Source organism: Carcharodon carcharias, chromosome 19 (assembly GCF_017639515.1).
Source record: "Carcharodon carcharias isolate sCarCar2 chromosome 19, sCarCar2.pri, whole genome shotgun sequence".
NCBI lineage: Eukaryota > Metazoa > Chordata > Chondrichthyes > Lamniformes > Lamnidae > Carcharodon > Carcharodon carcharias.
This window is the reverse complement of record NC_054485.1, coordinates 112,324,964-112,349,963: the sequence shown is the minus strand read 5'-3', so window position 1 is coordinate 112,349,963 and position 25,000 is coordinate 112,324,964. Positions and strand designations below refer to the sequence as shown.

Here is a 25,000-nt window from a genome sequence, read left to right as displayed (position 1 = left end):
CAAGCTGTTTGATACAATCCACCAGTCTTTGGGATATACGGACTACATATCTAGCAGCTCACTGGCTCTGAAATTCATACACCACGTTGCTCATTTGTGTGATAGGCAGAATGTCTTTTTAGCTTGACAGCAGCATCCTGTTGGTGGTGAACACTCCTGTTGCCACTATATAGTAGCAGCATGGAACAGCTTGCTTCGCCTGTTGCTCAGATTTTTGAGATCCCTTGCCCTTCCAGGGTAACTGGAGGTAGACTGGGCACTTTTCAGGGCCAAAAGTGACGGCCTTAGGCCTGTTCATGAGTCTGTGTGAGATACAGCGTGAAACGATCTGATCAGAGTCACCATTATCCCGCTGGATGCCTATTTCAGCATCAAGATTGCCTGGTGAGCAAATGGCTCGGGCCCTATTTACTGGGCTGGAGGCTCGATGTTGGAAAAGGATAATGGCTATCCTGAGAGATCATTCTGTGCTGTAAAAAGGACACCAGTGAACCAGATGGGTTTTTACAACAATCGACAATGCTTTATGCAGGTCAGCTTTAGACTTTCAATCACAGGTTCTGTTCATTGGATTTAAATTCCACCAGCTGCTGTGGTGGGATTTGAACCCAGGTCCCCAGAGCGTTAACCTGGGCCTCACATCCTCAAAGGTGATTAGGCACGAGCAGCAAATGCAGGCACTACTGGCTGCAGCAAGTGGCACTTTGGTCGGGAATGGTGAAAGCAGATGATTCAATTATAGCTTCGGAAAGGGGACCTGGTAAGTACTTGAAAAGGGGAAAGTATTGCAGGGTTATGGTGGAACTGCAGGGAATGGGGTGGGAGCGGAACTAGTTGAAGCTCCTCCAAAAACAGCCAGCACGGGAGCAATGGGCCGAATGGTCTGTCCGGTGTTTTAAGCTTCCACGATATGCAGAGCTTAACTCATTGAGTCACAGGCTGTCCCTCGCTTCGGGGGATGGCTTTCACTCAGGCTGGCGAGTTCTTTCCCCGGGTCTTTGCGTGACTGAAGAGGCCGGTTCTCAGCCCACAGATGTTTCAGCAGCTGGGGACAGGCGTTCCCACCCGGCAGTGGGATCCGGAGCACGGGAACCTGATTCCTTCTCTCTCCTTCTCGTCATTCAGACGTCGGGACTCGGAGAATGCTGCAGCTTGACGGACAAGTGGTCGCCATTTTGAACGGCTGGTAGTTTATCGGGGGAGAGGGTGAGGTGGTGGTAGTGTCACTGGGCTAGTAATCCAGAGGCCCAGGTTAACGCTCTGGGGACGTGGGTTCAAATCCTATCACGGCAGCTGGTGGAATTTAAATTCACTTCCAGATTTCAATCTGTAATTGAAATTGGCCACAAAAGTTATTGTTGATTGTCGTATAAATTCGTCTGGTTCACTGATGCCCTTTAGGGAGGGAAATCTGTCATCTTTACCCTGTCTGGTCTACATGTGACTCCAGACCCTCAGCAATGTGGTCGACTCTGAAATGGACGAGCAAGTCACTCAGTTCTATCATAGAGTCAGAGTTATACAAGCACAGGACCAGCCCCTCTGCCCATCAAGCACCTATCTATCCTAATCCCGTTTTCCAGTACTTGGCCCGTGGCTCGTGCAGGCTGCCGTGTTTCAAGTGCTCATCTAAACACTTCTGAATTGTTGTGAGAGTTTCTGCCTCTACCACCCCCTCAGGCAGTGTGTTCCAGATTCCACCCTCCTCTGGGTGAAAAAGATTTTCCTCAAATCCCCACTAAACCTCCTGCCCCTTACCTTAAATCTATGCCCCCTGGTTATTGACACCTCCGCTAAGGGGAAAAGTTTCTTCCCATCTACCCTATCTATGTCCCTCAGAATCTTGAATATCTCTTTCAGGTCCCCCCTCAGCCATCCCTCCTCTAAGGAAAACAACCCCAGCTCTATCCAGTCTCTCTTCATAGCTGAAACGCTCCAGCCCAGCCAACATCCTGGTGAATCTCCTGTGCACCCTCTCCAATGCAATCACATCCTTCCTATAGTGTGGCGACCAGAACTGCACACAGTGCTCCAGCTATGGCCTAACTAGCATTTTATACAGCACCAGCATAACCTCCCTGCTCTTATGCCTCGGTTAATAAAGGCAAGTATCCCATATGCCTTCTTAACCACTTTATCTACCTGTGGTGCTGCCTTCAGGGATCTATGGACATGTACACCAAGGTCCCCCTGATCCTCTGTACTTCCTAGAATCCTACCATTCATTGTGTATTCCCTTGTCATGTTAGTCCTCCTAAAATGCATCACCTCACACTTCTCAGGATTAAATTCCATTTGCCACTGCTCTGCCCATCTTACCAGCCCATCTATATCGTCCTGTAATCCAAGGATTTCCTCCTCACTATTTACCACACCACCAATTTTCGTGTCGAGCTGCTATAGTCTAAAAAAGATGAAACCGGATGGACCACCCGGCATTGACCTAGGTACCAGAAACAACAACAGCAAAATTCAGCCCTGTCGACCCTGCAAAGTCCTCCTTCCTCACATCTGGGGGGCTAGTGCCAAAATTGGGAGAGCTGTCTCACAGACTAGTCATCAACGGCCTGACATAGTCATCCTCACGGAATCATATCTTACAGATAATGTCCCAGACACCACCAACACCATCCCTGGGTACGTCCTGTCCCACCAGCAGGACACACACAGCAGAGGTGGGGACACAGTGGTATACAGTCGGGAGGGAGTTGCCCTGGGAGTCCTCAACATTGACTCCGACCCCATGAAATCTCATGGCATCAGGTCAAACATGGGCAAGGAAACCTCCTGCTGATTACCACATACCACCCTCCCTCAGCTGCTGAATCAGTGCTTCTCCCTGTTGAACACCACTTGGAGGAAGCACTGAGAGTGGCAAAGGCGCAGAATGTACTCTGGGTGGGGACTTCAGTGTCCATCACTAAGAGTGGCTCGGTAGTTCCACAAATGACTGAACTGGCTGAGTCCTAAAGCACATAGCTGCTAGACTGGGTCTGCAGCTGGTGGTAAGGGAACCAACTAGAGGGAAAAACATACTTGGCCTCATTCTCACCAACTACACCATCCTTATGGAGATAAAGTCCCCCCTTCACATTGAGGATATCCTCCATCGTGTTGTGTGGCACTACCACCGTGCAAAATGGGATAGATTTCAAACAGATCAAGCAACTCAAGTCTGGGCATCCATGAGGCGCTGTGGGCCATCAGCAGCAGCAGAATTGTACTCGAACACAATCTGTAACCTCATGGCCCAGCATATCCCCCACTCTACCATTACCATCAAGCCAGGGGATCAACCCTGGTTCAATGAAGAGAGCAGGAGGGCGTGTCAGGAGCAGCACCAGGTATACCTAAAAATGAGGCGTCAACCTGGTGAAGCTATAACACAGGGCTACTTGCAAACAGCATAGGCAGCAAGTGACAGACAGAGCTAAGCGATCCCACAACCAACGGATCAGATCTAAGCTCTGCAGTCCTGCTACATTCAGTCGTGAATAGTGGGGGACAATTAAACATCTCACTGGAGGACGAGGCTCCACAAATATCCCCATCCTCAATGATGGTGGAGCCCAGCACAACACGAGTGCAAAAGACAAGGCTGAAGTATTTGCTACAATCTTCAGCCAGAAGTACCGAGTGGATGATCCATCTCAGCCTCCTCCAGAGGTCCCCAGCATCACAGATTCCAGTCTTCAGCCAATTCAATTCACTCCGTGTGATATCAAGAAACGGCTGAAGGCACTGGATACTGCAAAGGCTATGGGCCCTGATAATATTCCAGCAATAGTACTGAAGACTTGTGCTCCAGAACTTGCTGTGCCCCTAGGCAAGCTGTTCCAGTACAGCTACAACACTGGCATCTACCCAGCTATGTGGAAAATTGCCCAGGTATATCCTGTAAACAAAAAGCAGGACAAATCCAACCTGGCCAATTACCGCCCCATTGGACTACTCCATCATCAGTAAAGTAATGGAAGGGGTCATCATCAGTGCTATCAAGCAGCACTTGCTTAGCAATAACCTGCTCACTGATGCTCAGTTTGGATTCCTCCAGGGTCACTCAGCTCCTGACCTCATTACAGCCTTGGATCAAACATGGACAATAGAGCTGAACTCCTGAGATGAGGTGAGAGTGACTGCCCTTGACATCAAGGCTGCAGGGTCCTGATGTTAAGGGGAGGTTGCATAGTGGTATCATCACTGGACTGGTAACCCAGGGACCCAGGGTAATGCTGTGGAGACCAGGGTTTGAATTCCAACACAGCAGATGGTGGGATTTGAATTTGATATTAAAAAATAACTGGAATCAAAAGTCTAATGACAGCAAAACCATTGTCGATTGTTGTAAAAAACCCATCTGGGTCACTAATGTCCTTTAGAGAAGGAAATCTGCCCTCCTTACCTGGTCTGGCCTACACGTGACTCCAGACCCACAGCAATGTGGTTGACTCTTACCTGCCCTCTGAACAAGGGATGGGTAATAAATACTGGCCTGACCAGTCCGGTGACACCCACATCCTATGAACGAATTTTTTTTTTTTTTTAAAATGATCGAGTGTGGCAGTCCGAGTGAAGCCAGGGTCAGTGAGAACTCTCCACACAAAAAGGGCAATGGATCACCTCAGATCCAGGACATCACTGCAGGAGTTCCTCAGTGTCATTCTCCTTGGAAAAATGGAGATTAGGGGAGGTTTGATAGAGATTTAGGTAAGGGACAGGTCTGGATAAGGTAGACATAGAAAAACAGTTCCCAGGGGACTCAGCGTTAAGGTTTTGGGCAAGAGATTGGGGGATGGGGTGTGGGAAGGGGTAGGAAGATGGGAGGAAGAATTCTTTTTGCGCAGTGAATGGTAGTGACCAGGAACTTGCTGCCTGCGAGGGTGGTGAAAGCAGAGAGGATGAATGATGTCTAAAGAGAGATGGAGCTGGTACTCAAGGGAAGTAAACTTGCAGGGCCACAGGGATAGAGCAAAGGATAGAATGGGGCCACATGGATTCAATGGGCCAAGTGGCCTCCTTCAGTGCTGTCATGGCTCTGACAACACTCCAATTCCAAGGCCCCTTCATAACCGGAGGAGTTTTTACCTGGACAATGTGGAGCTTGGGCAAGAGGTTGCAATCGGCCAGTGTCAGCTGATTCCCGTCCAGGAACTTCCTGCTGGAGATGGTCACATCGTCGGCGCTGTTCTCATCAATTTCCTCAGGTACTGGCGTGTTCAAATACTCATCCAGCTTCAGCAAGGATTTCACCAGACCCTTCTCCAACACTAAAAGGTGAGAAAGAATCACTCTGAACAGCAGTAACACCTCCTGCTTCCTTCCCTTTATGCCACTATCAGCACCTTCTTTAGTCTTTAACACTGCCTTTACCTTAGTCTCGTATCCATGGCAACTTAGTCAATATCTCCTTAGCTCCTACCCATCCTTGACCTTCTGTCTTGATCCAGCTGCTCCAGCCCCTCTTCAACAGTATTAAATCCATCTCTACTTCTCTTTAGCTCTGAAGAGGTCAAACAGACGTGAAACATTAACTCTGTTTCTCTCTCCACAGATGTTGCCAGACCTGCTGAGTTTTCCCAGCACTTTCGGTTTTTATTTCAGAAGCTAGAAATCTTGCGGTGAGTAACTCACCTCCTGACTCCCCAAAGCCTGTCCACCATCTACAAGGCACAAGTCAGGAGTGTGATGGAATACTCCCCACTTGCCTGGATGAGTGCAGCTCCCACAACACTCAAGAAGCTCGACACCATCCAGGACAAAGCAGCTCCGCTTGATTAGCACCACATCCACATACATTCACTCCCTCCATCACTGACACACTGTAGCACAGTGTGTACCGTCTATAAGATGCACTGCAGGCATTCACCAAGGCTCCATCGACAGCACCTTCCAAACCCACCACCACTACCATCTAGAAGGACAAGGGCAGCAGACACATAGGAACACCACCACCTGGAAGTTCCCCTCCAAGTCACTCATCATCCTGAAATATATCACCCTTCCTTCACTGTCACTGGGTCAAAATCCTGGAACTCCCTCCCTAACAGCACTGTGGGTGTACCTACACCACACGGACAAAATCCTGGAACTCCCTCCCTAACAGCACTGTGGGTGTACCTACACCACACGGACATAATCCTGGAACTCCCTCCCTAACAGCACTGTGGGTGTACCTACACCACACGGACAAAATCCTGGAACTCCCTCCCTAACAGCACTGTGGGTGTACCTACACCACATGGACAAAATCCTGGAACTCCCTCCCTAACAGCACTGTGGGTGTACCTACACCACACGGACAAAATCCTGGAACTCCCTCCCTAACAGCACTGTGGGTGTACCTACACCACACGGACAAAATCCTGGAACTCCCTCCCTAACAGCACTGTGGGTGTACCTACACCACACGGACAAAATCCTGGAACTCCCTCCCTAACAGCACTGTGGGTGTACCTACACCACACGGACAAAATCCTGGAACTCCCTCCCTAACAGCACTGTGGGTGTACCTACACCACATGAACAAAATCCTGGAACTCCCTCCCTAACAGCACTGTGGGTGTACCTACACCACACGGACAAAATCCTGGAACTCCCTCCCTAACAGCACTGTGGGTGTACCTACACCACATGGACAAAATCCTGCAACTCCCTCCCTAACAGCACTGTGGGTATACCTACACCACACGGGTCAAAATCCTGGAACTCCCTCCCTAACAGCACTGTGGGTATACCTACACCACATGGACAAAATCCTGGAACTCCCTCCCTAACAGCACTGTGGGTGTACCTACACCACATGGACAAAATCCTGGAACTCCCTCCCTAACAGCACTGTGGGTGTACCTACACCACATGGACAAAATCCTGGAACTCCCTCCCTAACAGCACTGTGGGTGTACCTACACCACACGGACAAAATCCTGGAACTCCCTTCCTAACAGCACTGTGGGTGTACCTACACCACATGGACAAAATCCTGGAACTCCCTCCCTAACAGCAATGTGGGTGTACCTACACCACACGGACAAAATCCTGGAACTCCCTCCCTAACAGCACTGTGGGTGTACCTACACCACACGGACAAAATCCTGGAACTCCCTAACAGCACTGTGGGTGTACCTACACTACAGGGACTGCAATGGCTCAAGAAGGCAGCTCACCACCCCCTTCTCAAGGGGCAATTAGGGATGGGCAATAAATGCTGGGTCCAGCCAGCATCCCATGAATGAATTTTAAAAACTCCTTGAACTTGCTAGGTCATTTCAGAGGGAAGGGTTCACCCATCTAAAAAGGACATTAGTGAACCAGAAACAAAAATATAAAAATACTGCAAAAACTCAGCAGGTCTGACAGCATCTGGGAAGGGAGAGAGAGAGAGAGAGAGAGAGAGAGAGAGAGTTAATGTTTCGATTCCGGGTGACTCTTCATCCTTAGTGAACCTGATCGGTTTTGGCAACAATCACAGAGTATGGGGTTAGCTTTTGTGTTCAAGGTTCTAGATTGGGCCTTGGAGCTGACATGAGATCCCTGAATAACTGGAAAGACCTGATCTACTGATCTCAGAGATTCCCCAGCCCAATCTGGTCTAACTCCAGGTCACATTGCTCGGAGATGAAAAGCTGATCCACCTACTGTCATTCATGCCAGGATTGGGGTTCTTGATGTAGGCCGAGAACTTGGAGAAAACGTTACTCCCGGCAGTGTTGGATTCTGGATTCCTGGCCGCCAGTCGAGGATATCTTGGAATAAAACAAAACCCACTCATTAAAAACAAGGAGGTGCGAGGAGGGTACTTTTAAACGTGGGAAGGTGACTTTGGTTTATTTGGGGCTAAGAGGTAGGTGGGAATGAGACATGAGGCAGACAAAGTGCATGGTTATGTCTGTATCAGTGTCTTATCGTGCAGGAGGAGGCCATTCAGCCCATCGAGTCTGCACTGGCTCTCTGAAAAAGCATTCCACCTGGTCCCATTCCCCTGCCTTATCCCTGTCACCTTGCACATTCTCTCTTTTCAGGTAGCAATCCAATTCCCTTTTCAATACCTTGATCAAACCTGCCTCCACCACCCTTTCAGGAAGTTTGTTCCAGACTCCAACCAGCCTCTGGGTGAAAAAATATTTCCTCACATCACATTTACTCCTTTTGCCAATTATTTTGAATCTGTGCTCTCTAGTTCTTGATGTTCGCTTGAGTGGGAACAGTTTCTCACTATTTACCCAGTCCATACCCCTCAGGATCTTGAATATCTCTATCAAGTCTCCTCTCAGCATCTTTTCTCCAAGGAAAACATTCCCAACCTCTCCAATCTATCCTCATAGCCACAGTTCTTCATCCCGGGAATCATTCCTGTGAATCTCCTCTGTACTCTCTCCAATGCCTTCACATCCATCTGGTCCAGGCGGATAAATCACCTGGACCAGATAGATTACACCCCAGAGTTCTGAAGGAGATAGCTGAAGAGATAGTGGAGGCGTTAGTGGTGATCTTTCAGGAATCACTGGAGTCAGGGAGGGTCCCAGAGGACTGGAAAATCACTAATGTAACCCCCCTGTTTAAGAAGAGAGTGAGGCAAAAGACGGGAAATTACAGGCCGATTAGCCTGACCTCGGTCGTTGGTAAGATTTTAGAGTCCATTATTAAGGATGAGATTTCAGAATACTTGGAAGTGCATGGTAAAAATCGGGCAAAGTCAGCATGGTTTCATCAAGGGGAGGTCATGCCTGACAAATCTGTTAGAATTCTTTGAGGAGGTAACGAGTAGGTTAGACAAAGGAGAGCCAATGGATGTTATCTACTTGGACTTCCAGAAGGCCTTTGACAAGATGCCGCACGGGAGGCTGCTCAGAAAGATAAGAGCCCATGGTGTTAGAGGCAAGGTACTAGCATGGATAGAAGATTGGCTGTCTGGCAGGAGGCAGAGAGTGGGGATAAGGGGGGTCCTTCTCAGGATGACGGCCAGTGACTAATGGAGTTCCGCAGGGGTCACTGTTAGGACCACAACTTTTCACTTTATACATTAATGGTCTAGATGAAGGAACTGAGGGCAACCTGGCTAAGTTTGCAGATGATATAAAGAAAGGTGGAGGGACAGGTAGTATTGAGGAGGTGGGGAGGCTGCAGTAGGATTTGGACAGATTAGGAGAATGGGCAAAAAAGTGGCAGATGGAATACAACGTGGGGAAGTGTGAGGTCATGCAGTTTGTTAGGAAGAATAGAGGCATAGACTATTTTCTAAATGGGGAGAGAATTCAGAAATCTGGAGTGCAAAGGGACTTGGGAGTCCTAGTCCAGGATTCTCTCAAGGTTAACTTGCAGGTTGAGTCGGTAGTTAGGAAGGCAAATGCAATGTTGGCATTTATTTCAAGAGGACTAGAATATAAAAGCAGGGATGTGCTGCTGAGGCTTTATAAGGCTCTGGTCAGATCACATTTAGAATATTCTGAGCAATTTTGGGCCCCGTATCTCAGGAAGGATGTGCTGGCCCTGAAGAGGGTCCAGAGGAGGTTCACGAGAACGATCCCAGGAATGAAAGGCTTAACATATGAGGAACGTTTGAGGACTCTGGGTCTATACTCGATGGAGTTTAGGAGGATGAGGGGGGATCTGATTGAAACTTACAGAATACTGAAAGGCCTGGATAGAGTGGACATGGGGAAGATGTTTCCATTAGTAGGAGAGACTAGGACCCGAGGGCACAGCCACAGAATAAAGGGAAGACCTTTTAGAACAGAGATGAGGAGAAACTTCTTTAGCCAGAGAGTGGTGAATCTATGGAATTCATTGCCACAGAAGGCTGTGGAGGCCAGGTCATTGAGTGTATTTAAGACCGAGATAGATAGGTTCTTGATTGGTAAGGGAATCAAAGGTTACGGGGAGAAAGCGGGATAATGGGGTTGAGAAACTTATCAGCCATGATTGAATGGCGGAGCAGACTCGATGGGCCGAATGGCCCAATTTCTGCTCTTATGTCTTATGGTCTTATCCTTCCTCAAGTATGGCGCCCAGAACTGTTTGCAATATAACTAGTATCTTATACAAGTTCAACAATGACCTCCTTACTCTTGTACACAATGCTCCTATTAATAAATACTAAATGCATTACTAACTGCTCAGTCAACATTCCCTGCCATCTTCAATGACCTATGTATGTATACACCGAGGACGCTGTTCCTGCACCTCCTTCAGAGGCTCTCCCTTTACTTTATACTCTCTCCACATTCTTCCTACTATGGATAATTTCCTAACTTCTCCTGGAACTGAGTCGCCTTCACCACAGTCTGCAGCTGGAGGCGGGGGGGGGGGCGGTGGGGGTGGTGGGTGACACTCCGCAGCCGGGGAGGGCTTCTCAGGTTGATAATCAATTGTTACCAACTCACTTTCCTTGACCATCCAGTCCTGAAGTGGGACTGGAACCCAGAGTTTCTGGCTCTGCAAGGAGGGAGAGAGACTAAAGCAGAATGGACTAGCGTGAAATGTCTTTGAAGACAGCTTAACCATTTCTACCTCATCTTTCCCCGTCTGCAGCCAGAGGGCCTGATGCAGAATGGCTGACTTCGCTCGGTGGAAGAGAGAGTCAGAACAGCCACAGGTAATCTTAAAGCCGATTCATACTCGCTCTGGAATGGACAGTCAACAATCGAGAAGCTGAGAAAACCAAAGCCCAGCTTGTGTGAAGAGAGCACCGCATTTCCTTACGGGCAAGCTGACCCAGTGACCTCTGGCTGGAAAAATCCCGCAAGTTTCCCCACATTCCTCACGTAAAAGTGGATCCTCAGAAAGACTAGGGTCAAAGTCCAAAACCAAACTGCAACCTTGGAGATGTTAATGATACTATTCCATATGGCAAAAACAAAACCCAGCATTTATGTTTCAAGGTTCATTTTTTCAAATGAAAGTGAGCAGGTTGTGAACAAAACTAGTTGCGATTATCAATTACGCTGCTTTTTCGATCTCACCTCAACCCCTGGAAAACGTCACCCGTGTAAAAGTCAAGCCGGGCACTTCTGGAACAAAAAACAGGTCCCAAAAATTCAACTTTCCCACAAGTGTGCGCTGTGTATTTACACACACAGACACACGGTGTATGGGAGTCTCTGTCTGCCCTGTTTAAACACAAGATACAAGACAACAAAAAGCCCTTCGGGGGGTGGGGGGGGTATCTTCAATCTCCTCTTGCCAAGGCTGGTGTAAACAGTCAGGGTGCCCTTCCTTTAACCTCCTGAAGGAGTCTGTACTATGTGAATTGGTATCTACCTCACAAAATGTAACCTCTCACATAGTGTATTAGCTGATCGACATGGTTTAAAAATAAAGATTATTAACCGGGTGTTTCTTGGTTCTCAAACCCTGTGTTAGAGTGAAGATAGAGTCATAACAGCACAGAATGAGGCCCTTCAGCCCATTGAGTCTATGCTCTCTAAAACAGTCAGTCCCATTCTCCCGCACTATCCCTGCAAGTTTATTTCCCGCAAGCACCTGTCCAATTTCCTCCTGAAATCATTCATCAGCTCAGCTCCCACCACCCTCGGGGGTAGCAAGTTCCAGCTCATCACCACTCACTGTATAAAAAAAATCTTTCTTCCTCACACCCCCTCAATACCTCTTCCCCAAACCTGAAAACCCTGATCCCCCTTCCATCAGTGAATGGGAACAGCTTTAGTCCGTCCACCTTATCCAAACCTGTCCTCATCTCGTATACCTCGATCCAACCTCCCCTCAATCTCCTTCGCTCCAAGGAGGACAGCCCCAGCACGTCCAGAGCAGCAGAGACAGCCCCAGCACGTCCAGAGCAGCAGAGACAGCCCCAGCACGTCCAGAGCAGCAGAGACAGCCCCAGCACGTCCAGAGCAGCAGAGACAGCCCCAGCACGTCCAGAGCAGCAGAGACAGCCCCAGCACGTCCAGAGCAGCAGAGACAGCCCCAGCACGTCCAGAGCAGCAGAGACAGCCCCAGCACGTCCAGAGCAGCAGAGACAGCCCCAGCACGTCCAGAGCAGCAGAGACAGCCCCAGCACGTCCAGAGCAGCAGAGACAGCCCCAGCACGTCCAGAGCAGCAGAGACAGCCCCAGCACGTCCAGAGCAGCAGAGACAGCCCCAGCACGTCCAGAGCAGCAGAGACAGCCCCAGCACGTCCAGAGCAGCAGAGACAGCCCCAGCACGTCCAGAGCAGCAGAGACAGCCCCAGCACGTCCAGAGCAGCAGAGACAGCCCCAGCACGTCCAGAGCAGCAGAGACAGCCCCAAGCCCAGTAGTCTGGCTGGGTCACCGCGTGTTTCACTTCCACCTACTTGGGAGGGCAGAGATTTTCCTCCAGGAACTCCTCAATCTTGTTCGTGTCAGTCTTCACCTCGTTCTCATACAGTAGAAATGGTGGCTGAGTACCAGGGGCTAAATCCTCCAGGAATTTATTCTCAAATTTCCTGAAAAAGTGGGAGGGAATTTTTAAAAAAACAAAACACAAGAGAAGCGGGATAAGGAGAACAGCACAGAGTTATAGAACCATAGAAAAGTTACAGCACAGAAGGAAGCCATTCAGCCCATCTTGTCCATGCCAGCCCGAGGACACCCAGGTGCCCTTTCTAATCCCACCTTCCTGCACCCGGCCCATAGCCCTGCAGCTTTCAGCACTTAAGGTGCAGATCCAGGTACTTTTTAAAAGAGTTTGGAGTTTCTGCCTCTACCACCAACTTGGGCAGCGAATTCCAGACACCCACTACCCTCTGCGTAAAAAAGTTCTTCCTCATGTCCCCCCTACATCTTTTGTCACTTATCTTGAATCTATGTCCCCTGGTTATTGAATTCTCCATCAAGGGAAACAATTTTATCCTGTCCACTCTATCTATTCCCCTTATAATTTTGTACATCTCAATCGAATCACCTCTCAGCCTTCTTTGTTCTAAGGAAAATAACCCCAACCTATCCAATCTCTCCTTGTAGCTACACTTTTCTAACCCTGGCAACATTCTTGTAAACCTCCCCACCACCCTGCCCAGCCACAATGGCTAACCTACACTGGCTCCGAGTTCAGCAATCACTCGATTCTGAAATTCCCAACTTCGCTTTCAAATCCCTCTATAGCTGCGTCCTCCCAATCTCTGACCTCCTCCAGTCCCTACATCCCTCCCAATCCCTGTAACCTCTTCCACCTCCTACACCCCTCCCTATCTCTGTAACCTCCTCCAGCCCCTACACCCCTCCCTATCTCTGTAACCTCCTCCAGCCCCTACATCCCTCCCAATCCCTGTAACCTCCTCCACCTCCTACACCCCTCCCTATCACTGTAACCTCCTCCAGCCCCCTACACCCCTCCCTATCTCTGTAACCTCCTCCAGCCCCTACACCCCTCCCTATCTCTGTAACCTCCTCCAGCCCCTACACCCCTCCCAATCTCTGACCTCCTCCAGCCCCTACATCCCTCCCAATCCCTGTAACCTCCTCCACCTCCTACACCCCTCCCTATCTCTGTAACCTCCTCCAGCCCCTACACCCCTCCCTATCTCTGTAACCACCTCCAGCACCTACACCCCTCCCTATCCCTGTAACCTCCTCCAGCACCTACACCCCTCCCTATCTCTGTAACCTCCTCCAGCCCCTACACCTCTCCCTATCTCTGTAACCTCCTCCAGCACCTACACCCCTCCCTATCTCTGTAACCTCCTCCAGCCCCTACACCCCTCCCTATCTCTGTAACCTCCTGCAGCCCCTACACCCCTCCCTATCTCTGTAATCTCCTCCAGCCCCTACACCCCTCCCTATCTCTGTAACCTCCTGCAGCCCCTACACCCCTCCCTATCCCTGTAACCTCCTCCAGCCCCTACACCCCTCCCTATCTCTGTAACCTCCTGCAGCCCCTACACCCCTCCCTATCTCTGTAACCTCCTGCAGCCCCTACACCTCTCCCTATCCCTGTAACCTCCTCCACCTCCTACACCCCTCCCTATCCCTGTAACCTCCTCCAGTCCCTACACCCCTCCACGATCTCTATAACCTCCTCCAGCCCCTACACCCCTCCCTATCTCTGGAACCTCCTCCAGCCCCTACACCCCTCCCTATCTCTGGAACCTCCTCCAGCCCCTACAACCCTCCCTATCTCTGTAACCTCCTCCAGCACCTACAACCCTCCCTATCTCTGTAACCTCCTCCAGCACCTACAACCCTCCCTATCTCTGTAACCTCCTCCAGCCCCTACAACCCTCCCTATCTCTGTAACCTCCTCCAGCCCCTACAACCCTCCCTATCTCTGTAACCTCCTCCAGCCCCTACAACCCTCCACGATCTCTGCTCTCCTCTAATTCAAGACCTTCAGCATCTCCCATTTTAATCGGTCCACCATTGGCAGCCGGGCCTTCAGCTGCCTGGGGCCCTGAGCTCCGGAATTCCCTCCCTAAACCCTCTCCACCTCGCTTCCCTCCTTCAAGACGCTCCTTAAAACCTCCAGTTCGACGATGCTCCTGTGAAGGACATTGCATTAGTATAGCGCCTTTAACGTCAGACAAAGTTGCTGTTGTCTTCACTCCAGAGACCATAGGAATGGCAGCGGGTAGGAAGTGGGACACACGTACCGAGGGGCAGTGCTGGAGGGAGTTACTTGCAGCTTGGGCAGTGTCAAGGTCTCGAACTCTCCAGGATTATCCTGGAGTCTTACAGAATCAGAGATTAACTTCCCAGCGCTACTGCCTTCAGAAAAACCACTGCGGCCTTTAGTTTAAAGTGCCTTTCATCATCACATAAGTTTTAAAAGAAAATTGGGAACAGGTTTAAAATAAAAAGGACTATTTGACTTAGGGTTGCCAACCTTCCAGGATCAGCCTGGAGTCTCCAGGAGTTGAAGATCAACCTCTGCAAAATCCTGGAGAAAAATCAATCGTTTTTTTATCCCCCCCTCAATATCATTTTTTTTCTTTCCAGGATATAAAAATATTGAAAATGGGGGAAGGAAAAGGGCTGTTTGTCCAACACTCGAGCACCATCCACTTGGGTAATGAGGCGTTTTGCTTTCCAATTGGCGTTAGGAAGGCCATAGGTCACCGGGCAGGACATGTTGGCCAACTAACGGCTGGAGTGTGGGGGAAAAGTCATGTGATAAAACCTCCAGGAATACATCTAATCGCAGTTGGCAACCCTAATTTGACTCCCAATCAAGAATCACCCAGCCAATGAGTGAAGCTCGCTTGCTTTCCAATTGGTGCAGGAAGAGTCCGTGCCCTCTTGGTCCTCTAAGGACGACCTACGTCAACCAAAACAAAGATAGACGCGGACGGGGAAGCTGGGTCACGTGATGGGTCTCCGGAAACATTGCCTAGAGTCGGCTCCAGACAGGGTAGAGGGAGCTCCGCTCTGCACCTTGGGTCTGGTACAACGAGAGCCAGCAACCAACACTTCCCACATCACGGACACGTAGCCTGGAAACGGAACGTCTTCCCACTCGCCTGCACAAACCTTCCTCATCTTTGGAAGTACAAAGAGAGGGAGGCAAGGCGAGATGAATCAGGATGGGAGGAGACTCAAACTCTGATACAGACCAGCCATAAGGCCCGTCTGTGCACTATAAACTTTTCTGAAAATAAAAACGACTTTTTTTGTCAAAGCTTTTCATCTTGCACTTATCAGGATCACCTGCGTGAAGGAAACAACAATTTATACTGTATGGGAAGAGAGTGCGGATTGGTTGGCAAGTGGACTCTGATCGGTAGAGGTGTTTACAGACTCTCTCTCTCTCTCTCACTCCGCAGACGCTGTCAGACCTGCTGAGTTTTCCCCAGCTAGTTTCGTGTTTCAGATTTCCAGCATCTGCAGTATTTTGCTTTTATTTTGCCATAAAAAAAGTCCTTTTCTTCAGCAAGCTCTGTACCACTAAATGACTAATTACAAACCGGTCCTTAATCCAGTCTGCACCAACCTTTTAAATGCTGGTAGTTCAGCGGATTTGAACCAACCACCCTCTTGGAACAACTAACCAGTAGATTATTATAGGAAAAGGCCATTTGGCCCATCAAGTCTGGGGGGAGTCCCTTTTCTCTCCTTCAAGGATCTATCCACCTCCCGAACAATGACTCTGCATCAAACACCCTATCAGGCAGCGCTTCAAATCCCAACCACTCATCGCAAAAATAAAAAGCTTTTCCTCATTTGACTCCTTCACCGAGCACCATAAATCTCTGGTTACCGGCCCTTCAGCCAATCGGATACAGTTTCTCCACATCTAAACCCTCAAGGGTGGGGGGGGGCGGAAAACAATCCCAGCTTCTCCCAACCCATCCACAGTCCCTCACCCCTGGAACCATTCTGGTCAATCTGTTCAGCTCCCTCTCCAATGTCTTCACCTCCTTTGTCCCAAGGCCAGGTACCCAGAATTGGTCACCACACTCCAGCCGGGAGCCAAAGCTGTGCTTTATACAGGTACAGCCTGATGTCCTGCTTTCTGTACTCAATACCTCCCAGTTATCCAGACCCGAGTCTCACAGCCTTTATTAACTGCTTTGTGAACCATTCAAAGGATGTGGTTTTTTTTTTTAAAACATTCATTCGTGGGATGCGGGTGTCGCTGGCGAGGCCAGAGTTTATTGCCCATCCCTAATTTCCCAGAGGGGATTTCAGAGTCAGCCACATTGCTGTGGGTCTGGAGTCACATGTAGGCCAGACCAGGTAAGGAGGGCAGATTTCCTTCCCCAAGGGGCATTAGCGAACCAGATGTTCGTGGTCCTGACCATCATTACTGATCCTGACCTTAAGTACATTTAAATTCCACTGGTGGGATTTGAAGCTGGGCCTCTTGGTTACTAACCCGATGACATTACCACTAGGCCTCCCTGATGGGGTGAGATGCCGGGGGGGTGGGGGGGGTGACGTGTGCAGCGTCAATGCTAGAATGGAGCAGATGGGCCGAGCGGCCTATATCTGGGCTGCAGACGTGTTTATTCTGCCCGATTAAAGCTGCTACCCGGCTCAAGAAGGCTCCTCCTTCTGAACTCTTGATCCGTTTCCTACCCCATCGCTGGAAACGGGCCCCTGTCCCCTCCCCCGCCCTCTCCCCCCACGCCACTGACCTTTTCATATCAACCGTGGTGACATTGAAGGTGACTCCCTTCAGCCAGAGGACCATAAAGAGCCGCTGCGAGAAGGGGCAGTTCCCGATGCTCTGCCCATCACTGCCAGCCTGTGGGGAGGGGGAAGAGAGAAAGACAACATCACCACACCCTGGTCAAGACAGAGAGCAAAGGTTCAACTTCTTACCCCCCCGAGCCCCAGCCCTGAAAAGCAAAATGGTGTCCAGCTCCTTCGACTGGGGTAAGAGTTCCACAACCTCCGCTCAGGCTTGGGTATCGGGGAGGAGAAGGACATTCTCCACAAGAGGATGTGAAAATGGTCCAGAAATTCCCTTGGTAACACAAGACTCGAGTAAGGCAGAACACTTCACAAGACTACCAACATAAGGGGAAAACAACAATTTATACTGCATGGGAAGAGAGTGCCAATTGGTCAAGGCATTGCTTGACCCTGATTGACTCATTCTTCAGGGGAATGCCTTGACCAATCAGGGTCAAGCAATGCTTAGACCAATCGGCACTCTCTTATAAATTGTTGTTTTCCCCTTATGTTGGTATCCACGCAAAGTGTCCTGATGAGTGCAAGACAAAAAAACTTCAACATGTCTCTCTTTTCAGCAACACATGGGAGAGGCTGGGATAGTTTCTCTTGGAGAAGAGAAGTTTGACAGGATAGAGGTTTTCAAAGTCATGAGGGGTCTGGGTAGGTAGAGAGAGAGCGAACGCGAGCGCGAGGGCCAGAGGGGGGGCGAGGGCCAGAGGGCCAGAGGGGGGGCGAGGGCCAGAGGGCCAGAGGGGGGGGCGAGGGCCAGAGGGCCAGAGGGGGGGGCGAGGGCCAGAGGGGGGAGCGAGGGCCAGAGGGCCAGAGGGGGGAGCGAGGGCGAGGGGCAGAGGGGGGAGCGAGGGCGAGGGGCAGAGGGGGAGCGAGGGCGAGGGGCAGAGAGGGAGCGAGCGAGGGGCAGAGAGAGAGCGAGAGAGGGGGCAAAGAGCGAGAGAGAGAGAGGGGGCAAAGAGCGAGAGAGAGAGAGGGGCAAAGAGCGAGAGAGAGAGAGGGGCAAAGAGCGAGAGAGAGAGAGGGGCAAAGAGCGAGAGAGAGAGGGGCAAAGAGCGAGAGAGAGAGGGGCAAAGAGCGAGAGAGAGAGGGGCAAAGAGCGAGAGAGAGAGGGGCAAAGAGCGAGAGAGAGAGGGGCAAAGAGCGAGAGAGAGAGGGGCAAAGAGCGAGAGAGAGAGGGGCAAAGAGCGAGAGAGAGAGGGGCAAAGAGCGAGAGAGAGAGGGGCAAAGAGCGAGAGAGAGAGGGGCAAAGAGCGAGAGAGGGAGGGGCAAAGAGCGAGAGAGGGAGGGGCAAAGAGCGAGAGAGGGAGGGGCAAAGAGCGAGAGAGGGAGGGGCAAAGAGCGAGAGAGGGAGGGGCAAAGAGCGAGAGAGGGAGGGGCAAAGAGCGAGAGAGGGAGGGGCAAAGAGCGAGAGAGGGAGGGGCAAAGAGCGAGAGAGGGAGGGGCAAAGAGCGAGAGAGGGAGGGGCAAAGAGCGAGAGAGGGAGGGGCAAAGAGCGAGAGAGGGAGGGGCAAAGAGCGAGAGAGGGAGGGGCAAAGAGCGAGAGAGGGAGGGGCAAAGAGCGAGAGAGGGAGGGGCAAAGAGCGAGAGAGGGAGGGGCAAAGAGCGAGAGAGGGAGGGGCAAAGAGCGAGAGAGGGAGGGGCAAAGAGCGAGAGAGGGAGGGGCAAAGAGCGAGAGAGGGAGGGGCAAAGAGCGAGAGAGGGAGGGGCAAAGAGCGAGAGAGGGAGGGGCAAAGAGCGAGAGAGAGAGGGGCAAAGAGCGAGAGAGAGAGGGGCAAAGAGCGAGAGAGAGAGGGGCAAAGAGCGAGAGAGAGAGGGGCAAAGAGCGAGAGAGAGAGGGGCAAAGAGCGAGAGAGAGAGGGGCAAAGAGCGAGAGAGAGAGGGGCAAAGAGCGAGAGAGAGAGGGGCAAAGAGCGAGAGAGAGAGGGGCAAAGAGCGAGAGAGAGAGGGGCAAAGAGCGAGAGAGAGAGGGGCAAAGAGCGAGAGAGAGAGGGGCAAAGAGCGAGAGAGAGAGGGGCAAAGAGCGAGAGAGAGAGGGGCAAAGAGCGAGAGAGAGAGGGGCAAAGAGCGAGAGAGAGAGGGGCAAAGAGCGAGAGAGAGAGGGGCAAAGAGCGAGAGAGAGAGGGGCAAAGAGCGAGAGAGAGAGGGGCAAAGAGCGAGAGAGAGAGGGGCAAAGAGCGAGAGAGAGAGGGGCAAAGAGCGAGAGAGAGAGGGGCAAAGAGCGAGAGAGAGAGGGGCAAAGAGCGAGAGAGAGAGGGGCAAAGAGCGAGAGAGAGAGGGGCAAAGAGCGAGAGAGAGAGGGGCAAAGAGCGAGAGAGAGAGGGGCAAAGAGCGAGAGAGAGAGGGGCAAAGAGCGAGAGAGAGAGGGGCAAAGAGCGAGAGAGAGAGGGGCAAAGAGCGAGAGAGAGAGGGGCAAAGAGCGAGAGAGAGAGGGGCAAAGAGCGAGAGAGAGAGGGGCAAAGAGCGAGAGAGAGAGGGGCAAAGAGCGAGAGAGAGAGGGGCAAAGAGCGAGAGAGAGAGGGGCAAAGAGCGAGAGAGAGAGGGGCAAAGAGCGAGAGAGAGAGGGGCAAAGAGCGAGAGAGAGAGGGGCAAAGAGCGAGAGAGAGAGGGGCAAAGAGCGAGAGAGAGAGGGGCAAAGAGCGAGAGAGAGAGGGGCAAAGAGCGAGAGAGAGAGGGGCAAAGAGCGAGAGAGAGAGGGGCAAAGAGCGAGAGAGAGAGGGGCAAAGAGCGAGAGAGAGAGGGGCAAAGAGCGAGAGAGAGAGGGGCAAAGAGCGAGAGAGAGAGGGGCAAAGAGCGAGAGAGAGAGGGGCAAAGAGCGAGAGAGAGAGGGGCAAAGAGCGAGAGAGAGAGGGGCAAAGAGCGAGAGAGAGAGGGGCAAAGAGCGAGAGAGAGAGGGGCAAAGAGCGAGAGAGAGAGGGGCAAAGAGCGAGAGAGAGAGGGGCAAAGAGCGAGAGAGAGAGGGGCAAAGAGCGAGAGAGAGAGGGGCAAAGAGCGAGAGAGAGAGGGGCAAAGAGCGAGAGAGAGAGGGGCAAAGAGCGAGAGAGAGAGGGGCAAAGAGCGAGAGAGAGAGGGGCAAAGAGCGAGAGAGAGAGGGGCAAAGAGCGAGAGAGAGAGGGGCAAAGAGCGAGAGAGAGAGGGGCAAAGAGCGAGAGAGAGAGGGGCAAAGAGCGAGAGAGAGAGGGGCAAAGAGCGAGAGAGAGAGGGGCAAAGAGCGAGAGAGAGAGGGGCAAAGAGCGAGAGAGAGAGGGGCAAAGAGCGAGAGAGAGAGGGGCAAAGAGCGAGAGAGAGAGGGGCAAAGAGCGAGAGAGAGAGGGGCAAAGAGCGAGAGAGAGAGGGGCAAAGAGCGAGAGAGAGAGGGGCAAAGAGCGAGAGAGAGAGGGGCAAAGAGCGAGAGAGAGAGGGGCAAAGAGCGAGAGAGAGAGGGGCAAAGAGCGAGAGAGAGAGGGGCAAAGAGCGAGAGAGAGAGGGGCAAAGAGCGAGAGAGAGAGGGGCAAAGAGCGAGAGAGAGAGGGGCAAAGAGCGAGAGAGAGAGGGGCAAAGAGCGAGAGAGAGAGGGGCAAAGAGCGAGAGAGAGAGGGGCAAAGAGCGAGAGAGAGAGGGGCAAAGAGCGAGAGAGAGAGGGGCAAAGAGCGAGAGAGAGAGGGGCAAAGAGCGAGAGAGAGAGGGGCAAAGAGCGAGAGAGAGAGGGGCAAAGAGCGAGAGAGAGAGGGGCAAAGAGCGAGAGAGAGAGGGGCAAAGAGCGAGAGAGAGAGGGGCAAAGAGCGAGAGAGAGAGGGGCAAAGAGCGAGAGAGAGAGGGGCAAAGAGCGAGAGAGAGAGGGGCAAAGAGCGAGAGAGAGAGGGGCAAAGAGCGAGAGAGAGAGGGGCAAAGAGCGAGAGAGAGAGGGGCAAAGAGCGAGAGAGAGAGGGGCAAAGAGCGAGAGAGAGAGGGGCAAAGAGCGAGAGAGAGAGGGGCAAAGAGCGAGAGAGAGAGGGGCAAAGAGCGAGAGAGAGAGGGGCAAAGAGCGAGAGAGAGAGGGGCAAAGAGCGAGAGAGAGAGGGGCAAAGAGCGAGAGAGAGGGGCAAAGAGCGAGAGAGAGGGGCAAAGAGCGAGAGAGAGGGGCAAAGAGCGAGAGAGAGGGGCAGAGAGCGAGAGAGAGGGGCAGAGAGCGAGAGAGAGGGGCAGAGAGCGAGAGAGAGGGGCAGAGAGCGAGAGAGAGGGGCAGAGAGCGAGAGAGAGAGAGGCAGAGAGAGAGAGGCAGAGAGAGAGAGAGAGAGAGAGAGGCAGAGAGAGAGAGGCAGAGAGAGAGAGGCAGAGAGAGAGAGGCAGAGAGAGAGAGGCAGAGAGAGAGAGGCAGAGAGAGAGAGAGAGAGAGAGGCAGAGAGAGAGAGAGAGAGGGGCAGAGAGAGAGAGAGAGAGAGAGAGAGAGAGAGGGGCAGAGAGCGAGAGAGAGGGGCAGAGAGCGAGAGAGAGGGGCAGAGAGCGAGAGAGAGGGGCAGAGAGCGAGAGAGAGGGGCAGAGAGCGAGAGAGAGGGGCAGAGAGCGAGAGAGAGAGAGGCAGAGACAGAGGCAGAGAGAGGCAGAGAGAGAGAGAGAGAGAGAGAGGCAGAGAGAGAGAGGCAGAGAGAGAGAGGCAGAGAGAGAGAGAGAGAGAGAGGCAGAGAGAGAGAGAGAGGGCAGAGAGAGAGAGAGAGAGAGAGAGAGAGAGAGAGAGGCAGAGAGAGAGAGAGAGAGAGAGAGAGAGAGAGAGAGAGAGAGAGAGAGAGAGACAGGCAGACAGACAGACAGGAGGAAACTGTTCCCATTGGTGGAAGGATCCAGAATAGAGAGCACAGGTTGATTGGCAAAAGCAATGGAGAGATGAGGAGAAACTTTTTCTCACAGTGACTGGTTAGGATGTGAGTGTGGTGGATACACGGACGGTTAGGATGTGGTGTAGTCAGGGTCAATCGAAGCTTTCTAAAGAAAACTAGATAATTATCCAAAGGGAAAGAGCAATTGCAGAGCTACAGGGACAAGTTGGGGTAGTGGGACTAGGCGAGATTCCAACTCTCTGCCTCTGAGGGCAGCTGGAGACAGGGTGACTGGATATTTTTAAGAGCGTGGTAGGTGGATTCTTGTTAGGCAAGGGAATCAAAGCTTAAATCGAGGAGTAGGTGGGAAGGTGGAATCCCAAACAAACAGATCAGCCACAATCTTATCAAATAGCAGAGGGGCCAAATGGCCTACTCCTATATCGTATGTTCATATGCCGCCCTTGCAGAGAGCCGGCACAGACATGATGGGCTGAAGTGCCTTCTTCTGTGCTGTAACCATTCCAGGATTCTGTGAGCAGGAGGTGCTATTTGATCACAGAAGGCATCACAGTTCCAGTCTCCAACTCCATGCAGTTTCCAGCAGAGTTGCTAGGTGAGCAGAGACTCTGTCCAGGAGTAAAGCAGCTGCCTGGATCCTTCCTGAAGTCTCGCTGCCTTGTTGGAGGTACCAACGCTCCTGTTCTGGCACACGGTAAAACCAATTTCTAATCGGAGGCATTGCTGGCACATGAAGTAAGTAGAAATCACAGATAAGAGCTTCACAGCAAATAACACGGAACCAATAGAACAATAAACCTACTAATGGCCTTTTCCCTTATCAGGAATCCTATAAAATGTGAAGTCCTGTCAGTACTGGGAAGCAGCTGAGTTCTCCCACCCGAACCCCACCCCACAGGGGGCTGGAGTCCCACCACCTGGGTCAAACTACTTTAGCACAGGAAGTGGTAAGTTACAAAAAAAAAAGATCAAATTTGCTGGAACAAGAGCTGCTTTTAGACAGTCACAATAATCTGAATGCAAAGTCAATCGAGGGGCTTAAGCATGGAAATAAAGGATAGACACAAAACAGGAGGTGTCAAGGGGATTTAAGATGACTTTTTTAATTCATTTACAGGATGTGGGAGTCGCTGGCTGAGCCCAGCATTTATTGCCCATCCCTAATTACCCCTTGAGAAGGTGGTGGTGAGCTGCTTTCTTGAACCGCTGCAGTCCATGAGGTGTAGGTACACCCACAGTGCTGTTAGGGAGGGAGTTCCAGGATTTTGTCCGGGTGGTGTAGGTACACCCACAGTGCTGTTAGGGAGGGAGTTCCAGGATTTTGTTGGTGCGGTGTAGGTACACCAACAATGCTGTTAGAGAGGGAGTTCCAGGATTTTGTCGGTGTGGTGTAGGTACACCCACAGTGCTGTTAGGGAGGGAGTTCCAGGATTTTGTCCGTGTGGTGTAGGTACATCCACAGCGCTGTTAGGGAGGGAGTTCCAGGATTTTGTCCGTGTGGTGTAGGTACACCCACAGTGCTGTTAGGGAGGGAGTTCCAGGATTTTGTCCATGTGGTGTAGGTACACCCACAGTGCTGTTAGGGAGGGAGTTCCAGGATTTTGTCCATGTGGTGTAGGTACACCCACAGTGCTGTTAGGGAGGGAGTTCCAGGATTTTGTCCGTGTGGTGTAGGTACACCCACAGTGCTGTTAGGGAGGGAGTTCCAGGATTTTGACTCAGCAACAGTGAAGGTACAGTGATATATTTCCAAGTCAGGACGGTGAGTGACTTGGAGGGGAATTTCCAGGCGGTGGTGTTACAGGTAAGAGCTAACGAGATAGCACAGCGTTCTTGGAAGGGAGAATGGCCTATTCTTCCCCTGCCCCTCCCTCCCTCTGTCACACACCCACACACAGACACACCCAGACACACACAATATTACAGCATAAACAAGAGGCCATTTGGCCCATTTTAAAGAGCTGGCAAATGTGCAAACAGGTTTTCAATTAGTCCCACTCCCCCACTCTCCTTCCCTCCCTCCCCCACCTCCCCCTCCCTTCAAGCAGTTATCCAATTACTTTTGGAAAATGATTGAATCTGTTTCCACACCCCCCACCTTCCCCCCAACTCCCTTTCTCTACCGTCCACCCACAGACAGGAAGGATCAGGAAAGGATTCCGCTCGGAGGGTGGAGCTGGATTCGCCGATCTGAGGGCATCAGAATTAGCCAACGTTCCGCTCCCGCTCGCTCCACGCCCACCTCTCCCAGGAAGGAGGGGGCACAAGGGGGAAGCCTGGCCCCGGAGGTCAAACAAACGCAAAAGGAGAGCCTTGCGTTGTTGCCGTGCCTTTCAGTAGCGGGAGATTGGGCAGCAGGAACCGCGGACATTCCCCTGTTCCGAGTCCGAGGAGTAGGCCTAGACTCTGCGTTCGGGTCTCTGGGGGCGCGTCTCGGGTCCATTACGCCGGCGGGTGGCTGTTAAGCGGCCCCGTGGTACCGTGTGGACGGTGTCGGCCATGGCAAAGCGGGCAGCACCCTCGCTTCCCAGGCCGCGGGTTCAAGCCCAACTCCGGAGGCTTGGGCACCAGAAGCTAGGCCCGGGTGCAGGACCGTGGGAGCTCGTCACTGCCTGAGGTGCCGTCCTTCAGGTAAGACGTTAAAGCGAATGCCCTTTCTTCTCTCTCTCTCTCTCTCGGGCGGATGTAAAATGTCTCGAGAAAGAGCAGGGGATTTCTCCCTGGCTCCTATCTCTCTCTGTCTCTCTCTCTCTCTCAATCAACGTCACAGAAACAGGTGACCCAGCCATCACTCTGTTTGTGGGACCTTGCTGTGCACCAAAATGGCTGCTCCCAAACAGTGGAAGTCCGAGAGAGAAGCGGACAGCAGATACAGTCAACAGCAGAAAGGGCGGAGGAAGAGAGAGTTACTCTCCGCTTCCAACTCATCACCCGCATCAAAAGATTACTCTTTCCACCCAGTGACTCACTGTTTATGGGGAAGGTGTGGGGAGTCTGTAGATCAAAAATATCCAGTGACTCATTTCAACTTACACCCTCTGCAGGGTTCCTCATCCCTGAAACCACTCGTGTGAATCTTCTCTGCACCCTCTCTGACACCTTCACAT

The 25,000-nt window shown here is 51.7% G+C and overlaps 1 protein-coding gene across 1 annotated transcript in view; it reads right to left on the bottom strand.

Annotated features, from left to right (window-relative positions):
* The window catches only part of clic1 (chloride intracellular channel 1), a 51,734-nt gene that overhangs the window by 4,609 nt on the left and 22,125 nt on the right, over nucleotides 1-25,000 (bottom strand). The window contains exons 2-5 of the mRNA XM_041213750.1: nucleotides 17,049-17,158; nucleotides 12,291-12,422; nucleotides 7,636-7,742; nucleotides 5,086-5,267 (exon numbers count right to left, since the gene is read on the bottom strand). Of these exons, the coding sequence (XP_041069684.1) occupies nucleotides 5,086-5,267; nucleotides 7,636-7,742; nucleotides 12,291-12,422; nucleotides 17,049-17,158 (531 nt within the window). The remainder of the gene's footprint in view (nucleotides 1-5,085; nucleotides 5,268-7,635; nucleotides 7,743-12,290; nucleotides 12,423-17,048; nucleotides 17,159-25,000) is intronic.